This window comes from Lycium ferocissimum, chromosome 7, assembly GCF_029784015.1.
Source record: "Lycium ferocissimum isolate CSIRO_LF1 chromosome 7, AGI_CSIRO_Lferr_CH_V1, whole genome shotgun sequence".
Classification (NCBI taxonomy): Eukaryota; Viridiplantae; Streptophyta; class Magnoliopsida; order Solanales; family Solanaceae; genus Lycium; species Lycium ferocissimum.
The window spans coordinates 22,743,105-22,759,765 of record NC_081348.1 but is presented as its reverse complement, the minus strand read 5'-3'; the positions used below and the strand labels follow the sequence as shown (position 1 = coordinate 22,759,765).

Sequence of the window (16,661 nt, the reverse complement as noted above, 5' to 3'; positions counted from 1 at the left end):
ACTAATACTAGTTATGTGTATCTATAACAGGATTTGTAGTTCGAATTTTCAGAAGCTATTTTGTGAAACATTTGTTACAAGGAAATTAATCTTATTCCAACTCTGTTGGAAAATCTAATTTCATAATATTTCATTATCTCATTTTTCAGGATACCGTATTCCCTCTGACAAAGAAAATAGACAAGAGGAAGTTTACAACAGTAAGGAAAAGAGATTCTTAATAGCTTTACCAACACATCTGTGATTGCTGCACTAGAATACCGATGCCGTACAAGCCTCTAAGAAACAATAAAAAGTAGTAGGCTTGTCTTTGAGGACTAATTTCTCCTTTGCTTGCTTATTATTGGTGAGCAATAGGGGTCTTTTGGGGAAGAAAAGGTCGCCAAGAAGCGAGTATGTGGTGATATTAATGGTTGGTCCAGCGGAACAAAAAGTTCAGGCAACATTTTTGTCAGCAACTCATCTACAAGGTGTAGAAAAAGCACAGAACTTGCACAAACAGCACTCATAGATCACTGACCAAATCATATAACAATCCAAAGTGAGTCGTAATACTCAGGAAGGAATACAGTAAAGTCATGAACTAAAAGAGATAAGTGGTATCAAAAGCATAAACTGAATACAAATTCTGGGATGTGCAAGTAGAAATTTGGTATACAAGCTGCAATGAAAAACTTAGTTGCTAGGAGCCTAGAACTTGAGGTTTCAATATCAGACACTAATATAACAATTTTTATAAGGAAACAAGAAAGATTCGGTATACCTTGACAGACATCAGTAGAATCATACAAGCCTCTTGGATGTAAAAGTCATTCCTATACTTGTACACCTTGGAGCACATGAAAACAGATCATAAATCTCCAGAACACAACACTCCCGTTAGATTAAGAAAATCTGCAAAGCATATTCCACAGCAGATGTACCAAGATGCTGCACTTATACTGTGAACCGACCACAGCGTGTAATTTTATTTTCAGCTTTTATCTTAGTTAAGTTAGGCTATGAATGATAACTTACAAACATTAAGCAAACTAGAGTTAAAGACACAAATGCAGCTTCGAGAGGAAGCATCCTGAGAATGCGAAAATTATTTGCTGTTTCAATGTGCATTATAAATTTAAGAAGCTAATTACTCCTTTTGCATCTTGGTCTATCTTACCTGTTTCAACAGTGATGGTAGCTCATGTGATCTTAAGGGGACCTCGTTGTTAGCAACTGCATGATCAATGCCTCTGCTTTTGAATTTCAAACAGAAGTTGATCTCAAGTAAGAAAATTGGGGCCAAAAATGATATCATAAGTAATATGAAAATTGAATTTAACTCAATTCGTAAAAAGCAACAAATGTAGTGGACTAAACTAGATCTTTGCATGTTCTGCTAAGGAGTAATTGATTGAAACGAAGTCCATTATATAAATGTATATGTGTCTCTGTCTGCAAAAGCACATAAAGAGGTTTATGGATGGGCATAAACTCCATTGCACAGAAATTTGATACACATTCCAGTCGTGTCTTTGCATAAGGCTGTGCTGTTTGAGGATATTAACTAAACTAAGCTTGCCTCAAATTGATCCCATGTGGTTTCACAGTTTTCCACCTTAATTTTTTCATTTTGATGCATTCACATAGACAATTCCACTAAAACATCCAATAATAAAGAATGAAGCACAGTCAGTACTGAGTTCTCAGCTTTATGTATAAGCATATATAAACTTTATTTCAACTTCATCTTAAATTAGATATCAATACAATCATTATCCAAAAACATAAAGTGCTTCAGGCAGCAATTACACCAGCTACAACTTGGATGAAATTTGAAAATACAGAACTTCATGGCAGAGCACGGCCACCAAACTTGTAACATCATTTTGTTGGGTCCAAATCATAATCAGTTCATCAAAAGAGCAATGGATGGAGATGCCTTCATAGAAAATGATTTGTGTACCTACCCAACAACTTATGCATCAAAGCAGGTATGTCAAATGACAGCACAGAGCTTTAATACCAAATGGGACCTCACACATTCCACTTGATCTTAGCCAAAAGGCCGAGAAAGCTATCCAAATGGGACTCAACTGACTGCAAAAGAATCTCGACATGCCCAGTGAACATCACAGCAGAACTAGGAAAGTATCTTCAGTTTCAGTTAGTATTAGGCAGTTGATGTAGAAACCTCATATCCTTCCACAAAGCTTCGCAACTTTTCAATTTCACCAATGTCAGAAAGCCATTGTGTTAGGACTTCCATGGTAATGTAGTCAGGATTACATGCATTTTCAGTCATTTGGTCCATTATTTCAAATGCTTTTTCCACCCAATTCCTCTCCTGAAGACCTTTAAAGAGGGCATTGTATGTTATGGTATTTGGTCTTACCCCTTTGTCCTTCATATCACCCAACAAAGACATAGCAGCTTCTACTTTGTCACTCTTGCAGAGTGTGTCTATCAAAATATTGTATATGACTGTGTTTGGTGGCACATTAGTAGCAGAACTCATATTCTTGAATATTTTCATAGCTTCATCAAGCTCTCCAGCTAAGCAATATGCATTAATTAATGCTCCATATGTAACAACATTAGGTAAATAACCATCATCAATCATCCTCTTCATAACTCTATGGGCAGTTGAAAATTGCCCCTTCTCGCTGAAATATGATATCAAAGTGTTGTAGGTGTAACGGTCAGGTTTGATACCTGACTCCTCCATATCTTTAAGCATCTTATGAGCTTCATCAATCTTATTTTTCCTACAAAGCCCCCCAATCAGAGCATTGTAGCAGATAATATCCAAGCCAAACCCAGCTTCTTTCACCTTTGAAGCAACACAGGAGGCGTCATCCATTCTTCCAGCCTGACAAAGGCCCAAAATCAAACTGTAGTATACTTTGGCATCAGGGGAACACCTATTTTCTGACATTTCATTAAACAAACTCATTGCTTTGTCAATATTGTTGACACTACAAAAAGAAGTAATGAGGATGGTGTAAGTAATCGAATTCCCTTTTAAACCCTTCTCTTGCATCTCAGCAAAAAGTCCCATAGCTTTGCTAACTCTCCCATGCTTACACATTCCATCCAGCAAAGTATTCAGAGTAATCACATTTGCCCCAACCCCGTCCTTTTTCATCTGGTCAAAAAGGTCGTTTGACCTCTCAATCTCGCCCGCTTTGCAGAAACCATCAATCAAGCAATTATAGGTAACAGTATTAGGTTCATATCCACTCTCCAACCTCATCTTCTCCATCAATTTAAACCCTTCTTCTTGCTTCCCTACCTTGCATAGCCCATCAATCAATGTATTGTAGATAACACGGTCTGGCTTAACAAGAATGCCATCACTTTCACTCCCTCCCATCTTCTCAAACACCTGCAATGCCTCGTCGACCCTGTAACTTTTGCATAAATGATTGATGAGAATCCCGAATGTCACAACATTCGGTTTAATTTCCTTTTCCTTCATCTCATTCATAAGCAAATTCATCTTTTGAAAATCATGGTCTCGGCCTAACCCGCTCAAAAGGGCGTTGAACGAAGGAGCTTCCACCTGACCACCCAACCTCATCATATCATGCAAAAGGTCCCAAGCCTTATCGCACTTCCCACTTCGACAAAACATGGTAATCAATTTAGTAAACCACACATCATCCAAGAACACGCCGCGTTCGAAAAATCTCACAAGAAGTCCACAAATTTCCTCCACACTCATCCTTGTCCCAACCCAATTTCTCTTCCACATAACAGACAGAACAATATCCAACGTACTATTATTCGGCGGAAAACCACTATCTCTTTCGAGCATTTCGTCGAGCACCTTGAACCCATCATCAGTACTCCCTCCACGAAATAAACAATCTAACAACAAATTAACCACATTCGTGTTTCTTGAATCCGAGTCAAGCTCATTATACACAGACATCATTTCCTCAAGCATTTTAGCTCGCCCAAAACATCGTATAAGAAGAGTCGCAGCATTGATGGATAAAGGGATTTTTTGGTCTTTGGAGAAGGAAAACAGTTGAAAAAGCCTAGTTGGCACATTAGATTTCTCATCACGCATTGCTTGTTCAAGAATAGCTTGAAATGTGAAGGAAATAGAAGAAGGACTTAACGAGGAACTATGAGCTTTAAAGAATTCAAAGAATTGTAAAGCTTTATCAGTGGAACCCAATTGACGGGTGATTTTGAGAAGGGTAGTATGGGACGGAGATGCGTTAAGAAATTCAACAAGGTGTGAGTTGGAAATCCAGTCATTGTGATCGGTAGTTTTGAGGAGGGACACTATTTCGATTGGCGGCGGTGGAAGAGGATCGCCGGACAAGTGTCTCAAGCCGGATTTCGGCCGTGTGGGGAGATGAAGGACGGATTTTCCTTGCAGCAGAGAGTTTCATTCTTCTTGGAATTTCACAAGCAGCGCTACTTTGCCGTGTGAAAGTGAAAAACGGATGGATAGTTTAGGTTACAAAAATTTTGCGCGGGTCTCTTCTATTATTTCTCTACCAACTTAGTTTATTTTGGAGTTCTATAAAATTGTCGCGCTTATGGTATTTCAATTTCTATTGAGCTTCAGTATTTGAAACCACATTCACACGTGAACATCAGCATATAATAGCATATCTCTATACAACTAAGTTTTTTCAAAATTAATTTTTTATGTTATATTTTATTTTTCTATAACAATATTTTACCTATAATACGAACGATTAACTTTATAACATCTGATTTTTATAAAATTAAACCCCCATATATACTTGATTTATCTTCTTTTTTTGGTAATATAATAATTAACCATCTTTATAAAAATAAAATATCTATGATTATCAATAATAAGTGTAGAAACTTTGACCAAATATTAATTTTTACTTTAATATACTATATTTATGACAGAATATTACATATGAATACATCTTTGTAATCTAAATAATTCATTGTTTTCTATTTTTATTTATAAATAATTTTCAAAAGGGAAAACAATGTGAATAAGGAGTATGAATCCTATTCTTTAGGGCTAGCAAAGAGACAAATCTTTGATTCCTAACCCTTTTAAAACGGAACATGAAACCAGCTACAATTATAAATTTCTTTCATCGTTCTTGAAAGAATTTAATTTTCAAGTAGATTTAAAATGTGTGACTTAGAGCTTAAAACTTTATACATTCAATTATGAATTTATTAAAATTGTATTATCTTTCTTTAATGTCTAAGTAGTGAAGTATGCATATGTTTGAGATTTAAAATCTAAATAATTTTGTTAATTTTTTATAACATAAAAAAATAAAAAATTAGATTTTATGCATTTTTTTTTTATCTATAATAGCCAACTATTATTTAAATGACAAATGTTGTTATAGGTGTGTAATAAAAAACTTTAGACCCAACGATTTTGTCATAGAGAGGTTTGACTGTACATTTTTTTCTATTAAACGGCGTTAGATAAAACAAATCAGAGTTTTTTTACTTAATGTGAGAAACGGTATAGCTCCCTACAATTTTTTGCAAGTTTTTCCTTATTTAATTGGCCAAAAAACATATATGTACATAGTAAGAGGATATATTTACAAAATATGACGATACTTTTCAGTTTACAAAATATATCAATAGATTTGTTACAAAATCTATACGAATCCGGTAAATTAAAAAGAAGTAAATAAAACACATTAAATAAATTGTTTTCTTTATTTTATCCACTTTTCTCTCTCCATTCAAAATTAAGAGATATTGTTCCCTGATTTTCTCCAACTTTTGCTCTTTTATTTCATCCACTTTTCTCTCCTCATTCAAAATTAAGAGATATTGTTCCATAATTTTCTCCAACTTTTACTCAAAAACTTTATTCTAATCGGTAATTTTTATGTACAAAGTTCATAACTAGAAAACATATATCTATAATTTTTTTATGCAATATGTTTGACTGTATAAATTCATTATAATTTTTATATATGAAACATGTATAAAAATCATATGTATATTTTGATTATGATAAAGTACATTTAAATTGTATAAAATATAATCAAAGTATGTATAATTTTGAGAAATATGTATAACAAATTTGTAATTGATACAAGCCAAATTTCATACAAAGTTCATACACCAGAAAATAAATATGTATAAATTTTTGTATGCAATATGTCTAACTGTATAAATTCGTTATAATTTTTATGTATGAAATATGTATAAAAGTTGTATGTATATTTTGATTATAATAAAATGCATATAAATTGTATAAAATCTGATCAAAGTATGTATAGATTATGAGAAAGTATATATGTATAATAAGTTTTCTGATTGATACAAACCAGATTCCATACACATTTCATACATTAATTCATATTGAATTTATTCGCATTTCATACACATTGTACCGCATATAACTAAATGATATATAGCAGATTTTATACACATTTCATACATATATTAGTTGTCAACGTTTTTGAAAACTACATTTTATATAGGCTGCCTTTTATATAATATATAAAGGTTTCAAACACTCAATGATCACACAAATCTCAAAACGATACAAACCAATTTTTATATACAATTAATACACAGGTCAATAATAAAAATACTTTGTAATATTGGTTTGAAAATTTATACTAGGAGAGAAGATGAATTAGTTCCGGAAATGGCGTCTATCATACAAGGAGAGGAAGAGATAGAGAGAGAGAGAGATAAATCTTTTAAAAAAGAAGAAGAAGTTGATTGGTAACTATCTAACTATCCTAGATTAAGCACACATTTAAAATCAGATTCTTTTCCTTAAAAAAAGCCTAAAATCGTAGGATCCTATTAAACTCAAATCTGGTATACTTTGTAATTTTGTTGGTATGTTTTGTAAATAAGGAAAAGTATCCTTATATTTTGTAATATAGAGTCTTAAGTAGTATTATTAGGCCATTTTCCCTATTTAATTAGTATTAATTACAACCCAATACTCATGGGGCTTCAAGTTTACCTGTTTTGGCCCAACCTTTTTATTTGTTATCCACATAAGGGCAATCCACAAGAATGCCCTTATTTTGGGTGGTCTTTAATTTTTGTTTCTTCGGCTAATACGGCGAGGATTTGGGGTTCGAACCCGAGGTCGGTTCAAAAAAAAATCGCAAGGCGAGAGTTTTGTAGCAAAATTAGGCCTATTGAATGCCCAGTTATATTTGTGTGTATTTTGAATGCAAACTCTTTCCCTTGCAGGTAGAGTTTTGCATTTAAAATTCTGCATGCAGGAACTTTGCCTTGCGAATCAAAACCTCTGCCGTGCGAAATTCCTTTTTTTTTTCAACTGAGCTAGGGTTTGAACCCAAAACCTTGAGGTATTCGGCGAAGGACAAAAATTAAAGACCAGTGCTTTTGAAGGGCAATTCGCACAAAAAATGGTTTAGTACTAGTCTTATATTTGAGTGATGTTAGTTTTGGACCCCTCTTAATTAAGGTAATTTAGTCAATATACCTCTTAATTTTTAGGAGTAAGTGAATTTCTTAATCCACGTGCCCAAATCTAAAACCTCAATTATTTTGGATCGGAGAGAGTACCTTTCACACACATGATAATGTACTACTACTAATTTTTTTGAGCATTCTATATCTTTTTAACAAGTTTAAGTAAAAATTGGTCGAAATTGAAGGAAATATAATAATTAAATAGATTGAACTTAAAACTACTAGTAAACATAATCTAACTTGACGGATCCATCTGATGTAAATATCAGGGGTAAATAAGTTTTTATCAAAAATTATCTTGTATCTTTCTCTTTATATTTATAAAAATAAATTTAGCAAGTGTGAGTCCAGTAGATACCTAATTTTTTCTTATTTCTAAGCTATAAAATAATAAATAGGCAATTAGTTCAATAATATAAAATGCGTAGCATCTTTTTTCGAGATGCCAGCTTGTGGAACTGTGGATAGAGCTTGTGACCAACCGAGTAAACTAGGAAGTCAAAATGCGAGCACTTCACTACTCATCATTGTTAAAACCCCCACTCCATCTCCATATCTCATTTTCAACTCCCATATTTTCACTGTCTCCACTCGGAACAACAAAATTTCTCCACTTCCACTCCTCCACTACTATCCCTTCACTCCCAAAACTAACCACCGCCATGGCCGCCGCCATCAACGGCAGCTCCCCGCCGGAACACGTGGCCGGCAGTTGGTACTCCGTTCCCGACCTCCGATTACGCGATCACCGATTCAACGTCCCTCTCGATTACTCTCTCAATCAAAGTTCACCTAAAATCACCGTGTTTGCTCGTGAAGTCGTTGCTGGTATTTCTCTAATTTGGTTCCCATTGCATTTGTTAATTTGGTTCCCACTGGACTTCGTAATGCATAGGGATAAAGTACGAGGATTGCTTGCAAATATATTCTAAATCTTAAATAGATACCAAGTATCCTTCATATAGTGGATCTACACTTAATTTTGAATTGAGGTGTAGTTGTTAATTGATGGATTCACATTTGTTCGCTTGACTTATGCACAATTATCGTGCTTATGTGTTGATTCGTATTTAATTTAGCTTATAAAAGAAGCTTTAAATTCCAGCTTAACTGATATATGAAGTACTGGGAGAAGTTTTCCAAATACTATATAAACTATTAGACTCAAAACTAAATGCTTGTTTCACATTTGTTCTGTTAACTTATGCGTTAGCACACTTATGTATTGATTCTGTGAGATTTTTGTTTGATCCTTTTAGGCAGTGTTTGGTAGAACTTTGTTTTTGAGGAAATAGGTCTTATCTTAGGATGGCTTGACATATCCTTGGGATAACAGCGGTAGTTTAAAGGCAGAAGATTTGATTCACTTAGTGTTATTGTTGGACTATCTAGTTCGTTCAACTTACTGTGAATAGAAATGACAAATGAAAGAGCTTTGAAGTCTTTGAATATTTCGTGAAGCTTGATCTAACTTGTACTATTTAACAAGTTTAAACCCTTTGTATAAAATTGAATGTCCATCTTTGCTTTTTCTGTTCGTCTCCAAGTGGTGGTCTCCAACGAGAAGTGAGATCACATACAATATATTTTGACTCTCTTCTTGTATCTATAAAAGACAAGGCTTGGACATCGAGCAGAGGTGTTGCCCTTATTTTCTCTTGATATTTATGCACAGGATGTACAAATTTTACGCAGTCTTAACATAACTAATTCTGCTCCCACTTCATCTGAATTCCATTTTAGACTCGGCATGCATATTATGGTAAGAGTTGGAAATATGATAGTATGTTAAATTCTGAAGTGAGAGAACACGTTATCACCAATGATTTATTGATTGAGTTTCAAAAATAAGAAGAGGAAAGAAAATTTATTGAAGAAAAGGTGTGGCCCATGTAACATTTTGTGAGTGAAACATGTTACCTTAATTACTTGTCACAAAAAGGAAAAAAAGAAAAGAAAAAAAAGAAGGGTGCTGGATAATAGTAAGATTTCAACAACTACACTTCAATCCCAAGCTGGATGGGTCGGCCATGTGAAGGAGCTTGCCCACATTGCCGATCCCAAGCCTGGTTAAAAAAGAGAGGGTTGCGGTAGGTTGAAGACCATTAGAAGTCTAGCTAGAAATATATACAACTACTTTCTAACGTAAAAGTTAACTTCATTTAATTGTTAGATTCACTATAAAAGGTTTCGCATGAACCTTTGTGTTTTTAGTTCAAAAATTGTGTTCCAAAACTGCCAGTCATAGATGCTGTCACAATTTGGTAAGAGAGAGATATCATTTTTTATATTATTTTCTAAAATAAATCGATGAATGCTAAAACCACTTAAATGAATAAGTATATGAACAAAGAATATCTTAATCTTATAATCACTTCTTTCTGCCTGTCTAATTTTTTACGACTAACTTGTGAACATTAACAAATGCATATAAAAAATAGACATAAGTTTTTGAATAGGGACTAAAAGTAAGATAGTTGGGACCATTTTAGACCTACTCCCATAGATAAGGGACTATTTATGGCCTTTTCTCGAAATATATACAACTACTTTCTAACGTAAAAGTTAACTTCATTTAATTGTTAGATTCACTATAAAAGGTTTCGCATGAACCTTTATGTGAAAAATAAAACTGTCAGTCATATTTGGTGAGAGATATCAATTAACCTGAATGCTACCACTTATGAATAATATACAGATACTTATCTTATAATCACTTCTTTCTGCCTGTCTACGACTAACTTGTCATTAACAAATGCAAAAACATGGTTGTAGAAAAAGTATTTTGAATTGTTAACTTTATGTGATACAGTTACTATTTGGTGAGTCTGAGAAGTTTTTTGTTGACCACAAAATTTTCAAATTTTTATTTTTTGAATTGTCTCTATGTAGTCTCTAAATGTGTAAATTATTTTTCAAAAACTTGAAGATTCTATGTCCAAATTCACATCGAAGATTAGGCAGTTTGACCCTTGTATTTTGGATCATGTCACATAAACTGGAACGGAGGGAGTAATTGACTCTTAGTCAGTGATTAACTAACTAATATTTTCTTTTAGGATCAGTTTTTGGTTAATATATTTTCTGTACTGATTATCAAGTAAACTGCAGTTGGTAAGGAGGAACAACCTCTGCCATATCTACTATATCTGCAAGGTGGACCAGGCTTTGAATGCCCAAGACCAACTGAAGCTGGAGGATGGATGAGCAGGGCATGTGAAGAGTACCGTGTAGTTTTAATGGATCAGGCACTCTCTCTCTCTCTCTCTCTCACAACCATAATGAAGTAAGCAGTTCTCTGTATTCCTTCTGCTGATGCTTTTACTGCAGAGAGGAACAGGTTTATCAACACCATTAACACCATCGTCTATGTCACAAGTGAAATCTGCTGCGGATTTGACTAACTACTTGAGACATTTCCGAGCTGATAATATAGTACATGATGCTGAGTTCATCCGAAAACGCCTTGTCCCTGATGCTGGACCTTGGACAATACTTGGACAGGTCACATAGTTTTTGCCCTTTCCTGTATTTGGTTTTTCCACCTTAAGCTCATTGTGCTATTCTCTCAACAAGTTGTTAAAGAAAACTACTGCAGGAACAGTGTTTTCAATTTTCATCTTGATTATATATTTTCTAGAAAATTATTTAAAAATCTCTTTTGAGGAAAACTGTCATCTCATATGATGTATGGAAGTCTTAATACTGATGCTAGTTATGCTTGAAATTGTCGGTGGTGTGACTGGAATATTGGATCGATAATTGTGCAGAGCTTCGGAGGATTTTGTGCAGTTACCTACTTGAGTTTTGCTCCCAAAGGACTCAAACAAGCTCTTATAACTGGCGGACTGCCTCCAATTGGTAAAGGATGCACGGCTGATGCTGTTTATAAGGCAGGCTTTGAAGCGCTTGTTCATCAGAATAAGAAATATTACAAGAGGTTTCCAGAGGATATTGAGATTGTTCGTGATGTAGTAAATTACCTGGCAGATTCTGAAGGAGGGGGGGTAAGGCTGCTATAATGGTACACAACATTTTTCATATGAGTCCATCTGATACATACTTTTCCAAGTAATATTAATGTTTCTATCTCTCTGCACCCTACCCTATCTCCCTCCTTTTCTCTGTGTGTGACATAGGTGCCTCTTCCATCTGGCGGCATCTTAACACCTCGAGGACTACAACTTCTTGGTCTCTCAGGTCTAGGATCGAGTGCCGGTTTTGAACGGCTGCATTACCTGTAAGCTGTCATTTTGTCATCTGCTTGTTTTTTCCCCAAAAAAAAAATCATATATTTGAATCTTTATCTTTCCATTCAATGCTTATAGGTTTGAGAGAGCCTGGGATCCTGTAATAGCCCAAGGAGCAAAAAGGAGAATCAGTGACTACTTCTTGAATGCTGTAAGATGTACATGCCTATTGCAAAAAACACAATGAATTTATTTTGAGTATAGATTTGGTTAATATTGGAAAAAACAAGAGATGTTGAGCAATTAGTAAATATGGTCCACGAACTAAATACACTGCCATAGATATCCTCCATAAATTTTGTACCATTGAGTTCAAATGCTCTCTGTTCATTTTCATCGGTATAAAATTTTTTGGTGGCACATTCTTTATTTGCTTATATGGTTCTTCTGATGACTATCTTTATGTTGATTCTTGAATACGATAATTCATGACTAATTAAACCAGCTTTAACTTCAAATTTTCAAATGAAGAAATAAAAAATAAAGGGAGGAAAAAGAAAACACATGAGATGAGTGAACATCCTGATGAGGAAGAATGCAATTTTTTTTATGTGTTGTGATCTCCTACGAACCGGAAACTAAATGTCATGTTAAGCTATTACCAGCTTTATTTCTCTAGAAAATTTTTGCATGGTAAAAATTAATTCAAGGTGCTGGACAAAAGTAAAGTTCTTTCAGATGTCAATCTTGGATAATGACATATTTAAGCCTTTAGCAGCTCATGATGACTTAGAGGTCACATCGTAATCCACTTGGATTATTTTTTACTATTCTAGATAGGCTGATGCATGGACATATAGGTGTTAAGATAACTGTAGAAATGCTGCGTCTTCGTGTGTTAACAAGTAGACAGAGTTTTATCATATCTGTTACTGTAGACTGTGATTTTTTTTTTTTTTTTTTTTTTCCATTTAGGAGATGCTAAGGATACTAAAATTTTGGCCCATTTGTGAAAATGAGCTGCCAGCATTTTCTTGGTAATTCTAGATATATTTAGTAGTGCAGGAGCTGGATGATAATTTATCTGCTAAATTGAGTTCTGTGTTGCATTGCAGTATGAGAGATGGATAGCATTTGATACAAACCCTTTATATGCTCTTTTGCATGAAAGCATATATTGTCAGGTAAACTTTTCAATGAGTATGGCTACAACAATGGGAGTACTTCGCCAAAATTCTGCATCTACTTTTATAGTTTTGGATACCTATTCTCTGCAGGCATGCTTAAACTGTCTAATTTAATGGGTTTTTTCTGATATAAAGGGTGCCTCATCCCTGTGGTCTGCTCAGAGAATTAGGGCTGAAAATGAGAACAAATTTGATGCAATTGAGGCAGCAAAAGGCGGCCGCCCTGTACTTTTTACTGGAGAGGTAAGACACAATCTGAACGCTTTTGGTTAGGAACTTCCATAATATGAAGCAAGCATCAACTAAAAGTTTTAGTTTCATCTAAATTTCTCTGATATGACTTCCACATTGATGGCACAGCAGAGGTGTGGCATAGACAATATCGAGTCTGAAATCATATTAGTGCCAGTTTGTTTATGAACAACTATCATGTATATGCTCATCCTTCATCCTACCTATTTCCCTAAGTTCAAGTTCCGGCATAATTTTGTCATTTCCTGCAAATGAATGTAGCTAATGTTACCTTGTTCTTGATTTTGGTTCCACTGCAAATTGATCCTCTTAATAGTAGAAATTCAATATGCTATTTTGCTAGTTTTTCTTCTTCTTAAGAAACATATAGATAGAGTTCAACAGGATTGACTGATAAAGATTCTCTAGTGGATTGACTGATAAAGATTCTCTAGTTAACACTTCCGCACATCTGGTTAAAGTAATATAAGAAATATCAGCTGCACCCCTCCTAAAGTCATAAGGATATTTGGTTGGGGATTGGAGGAAAGGATTAATTAAGCAATGTGATGATTCTGAACAACATATGAATGATCTGAAAACTAGTGAAAAATTATCATGCATAATGTAGTGGATTTGAAGAGCTTCTCTTTCCTGCATAAGGTCCTCATTAATGATCAGAGTTGCGAGGTTTGTCTTTGTTATACAAAATTTAATAAAGCCTACACTGCTTTATTGGGGACATTTTAATAAATCAAACATTCAGCTCCTATCACACGAATTTCTTTTACATTTATTCCGACGGGACATTAATTTGAGGTCAAACTTTGCAGAATGCATTTTTTTCTTTCATCTGGAATTAAGAAGACTCCCTTGTTTTGTTGTTTTTTCTTTTGGGTGAAAAACAGAAAGTTTGGACTTCTCATCTATTGCGTTCAAGTGTTGATCTCTTTTTAATTTAATATGCAGATGATATTCCCATGGTTGTTTGATGAAGTTCATGCCTTGAAGCCATTCAAAGATGCTGCCCAGCTATTAGCAGAGAAGAAGGATTGGCCGGCATTATATGACATTGCTGCATTAAATGATAACAAAGTACGTTGTATTTCTATTAAAGTTGACAAGTTCGGATACCTGATGTTATTGTTGTTCAGCTTACTCGTGTCAATCAATATGTGAAGGATTTTAATCTACCTTGATCTCTGGCTACATCTCATAATACATAAATTGCCTCTTCTTTAAACCAAAGCTAAAGTAGTGGTGTCACAGCAACCTGATCAAATGATTTAGACTTTATGTACCACCTGGGTTCTTTTTATATATAGGTACCAGTTGCAGCTGCTGTGTACTATGAAGACATGTATGTCAACTTCAAGCTATCTATGGAGACCGCTTCTCAGATTGCAGGAATCAGGCCTTGGATTACTAATGAGTACATGCACTCTGGTCTGAGAGATGCTGGAAGTCGAGTTTTAGATCATTTGCTTGCTATGTTAAATGGAAAGAAGCCCCTGTTTTAACTCTAGTGGCCACCACCATCCACTCTTTCTCTTGAACGTCAACGGCTTTAGATAATGATCATGGATTTATTGGTAAATTCTCTTTTATTTCCTTTCGACCTTTCAATAAATATCTTATTTTGTGCATGGGTACTGTCTTAGATATCTGCAAACTTTAATCCCACACACCCACCTGCTGAAAAGATTTTTGAAAATAAGTCATTACTATGAACACGTCCTTGCTGAATGCTCTTTTAGTTGTTTAGATGCAAGCTTTGGATGTATCAGGAAGGCAAGAACTACACAATTTGCCTTAAACAAAAACAGTGAAACAGAAGTTGCATTGTTGTTGGCTTTTAGAATTTTACGAGGGGCTTGTATCAGATGTCTTTCTCAAGGAGAGGCTCATTCCGGCTCTTCCTGACTTTTTCTCTATGCCTATGCTTTATGCAAGAAAGTAAGTTCAGTCTTCTTTGTTCTTATCTTCCCTCCACCTCCCGATCTCCGTAAGTAAGTTCAATCTTCTTTGTTCTTATCTTCCCTCCACCTCCGATCTCCGAAACTTGATATACGTTGTCTGTGACTACAGAGAGGGTGGTGTCAAGGATCACATCGTCTACTTAACCTTCTTCAATCCCTATTAATGTCACTTGAATGCTCTCAGACATCTCATGATCTCTTCACGCCAATCGCACCCATTTTCCTCGGCCTTGTCTATTCTTATCTTTCCGCCACGAGCCCACGATGCCCATTTGGTTTGGATCAGTCCAATTGATTAATTATTGGCTGAATACATAACCCCTTGTATTTGTCAATAAATTTCATTTAGACATTCTAAACTATGAATACATGTATCCCTAAATTGTATGCGCACACACACTGAATATATAGTATCTGTGTAAATACAACGTGCCAGTGTACATATAATGTATCAATGTAAATAAATTGATAATGTATGTGCGGGCATATTGTATATGCTACGTTTTGAAAGAGCGCGCATAAAAAAATACTATTACGTTTTAAAAAGATAATGTTTCTATTTTTCTTGCAAAGACATTAATCTTGTTATTTATGAAAGATTCCCTTACTTGAATTCCTTGTGTTATTTGGGCTCCAAGCTAGAGGCAGATTTAAGATTTTTAATTTGGGGCAATTTGCAGGATTGGCCTTCGCTGGAGTGGTCTTTAATTTTTGTTCTCTGCCTTTGCAAATTCTGCCTTGAAATTCTGCCCATGCAAATTCTAGGCAGAATTTGCATGGGCAGAGGGCAAAAGTTAAAAGATCACCAATTTTGAAGGACAAAACTTAAAGACCACCAATTTTAGGGAACAAAACTTAAAGACCACCAATTTGAAGGACAAAAAATTAAAGACCACCCCAAATGAAGGGCGCAATACGCGCAAAAAAGGTTTAATTTGTGGGTTCTGGATGTAAAAGTTCATAGGTATTCTGATCGCTATTCAGTTCTTAAAAATTTGCACGATTGTCCTTCAAAGGCACTGATCTTTAATTTTTGTCTCTCAAATTGATGTTCTTTGATTTTTGTCCTTCACTTAAAAAGGTGACCAAAAATACCCCAAGGATCTGAGTTCGAATTCCCGCTCAATCCAAAAAAAAAAAAAATATCGCAAAACATAAGTTCATATGAAACTATGCCTATTCGCTATGAAACTATGCCGGACATGACAAAGGTTTCTATGAAACTATATAGAACCTATGCCTATAGGCATAGTTGCGAAATTAAGGCAGAATTTTGTTTCCACAAACCTTTGTTGGACAAGATATAGGTTATGTGTAACTTCACTCGAATAGACATAGGTTCATAGGAATCTATGCCTTGCGAAATTATTATTATTTTCGACTCTGCTGGGGATATAACCCAGAATTTTTTATGTGAAAAGGGTACTTTAGCTCATAAATTTTCATTAAATGAGAAGTAGAGGCAAAAATTGAAGACCGGTCCGTATGAAGGGCAATCAAGCAATTTATGTCTGAAGTTCAGAAAAAAATGGATGAACTTCAGCACATGTGCATGATTTTCAAGCAAAAATGATGAATTTGTTATGTCGAAGTAGGTAGACTTAGAAATCTTTATTCACTACAATATGATTTAAAAATGGTCT

The 16,661-nt window shown here is 34.7% G+C and overlaps 2 protein-coding genes across 4 annotated transcripts; one reads left to right on the top strand and one right to left on the bottom strand.

The window, feature by feature from the left end:
- Positions 1-1,690: 1,690 nt before the first annotated feature.
- Positions 1,691-4,388, bottom strand: LOC132063854 (pentatricopeptide repeat-containing protein At3g61520, mitochondrial). The gene is given in 2 exon segments (XM_059456587.1): positions 1,691-4,360; positions 4,362-4,388. Coding segments are annotated over 2 exon segments (2,235 nt in total). The 3' UTR covers positions 1,691-2,152.
- Positions 4,389-7,906: 3,518 nt separating this feature from the next.
- Positions 7,907-14,921, top strand: LOC132063852 (uncharacterized). Of its 3 annotated transcripts, none has more exons than XR_009416459.1 (11): positions 7,907-8,259; positions 10,543-10,679; positions 10,762-10,935; positions 11,202-11,438; positions 11,571-11,671; positions 11,760-11,832; positions 12,737-12,805; positions 12,944-13,051; positions 14,009-14,134; positions 14,365-14,631; positions 14,805-14,921. XR_009416459.1 is itself a non-coding variant. In XM_059456584.1 (10 exons), exons 1-10 carry the CDS (start codon positions 7,935-7,937, stop codon positions 14,557-14,559), a joined length of 1,545 nt encoding a protein of 514 aa, XP_059312567.1. In that variant the 5' UTR covers positions 7,907-7,934; the 3' UTR covers positions 14,560-14,685. The 3 variants fall into 3 exon arrangements, 1 of the variants encoding a protein (XP_059312567.1); XR_009416460.1 differs by having other exon boundaries at positions 14,797-14,921; XM_059456584.1 differs by lacking the exon at positions 14,805-14,921 and having other exon boundaries at positions 14,365-14,685.
- The last annotated feature ends 1,740 nt before the right edge of the window (positions 14,922-16,661 follow it).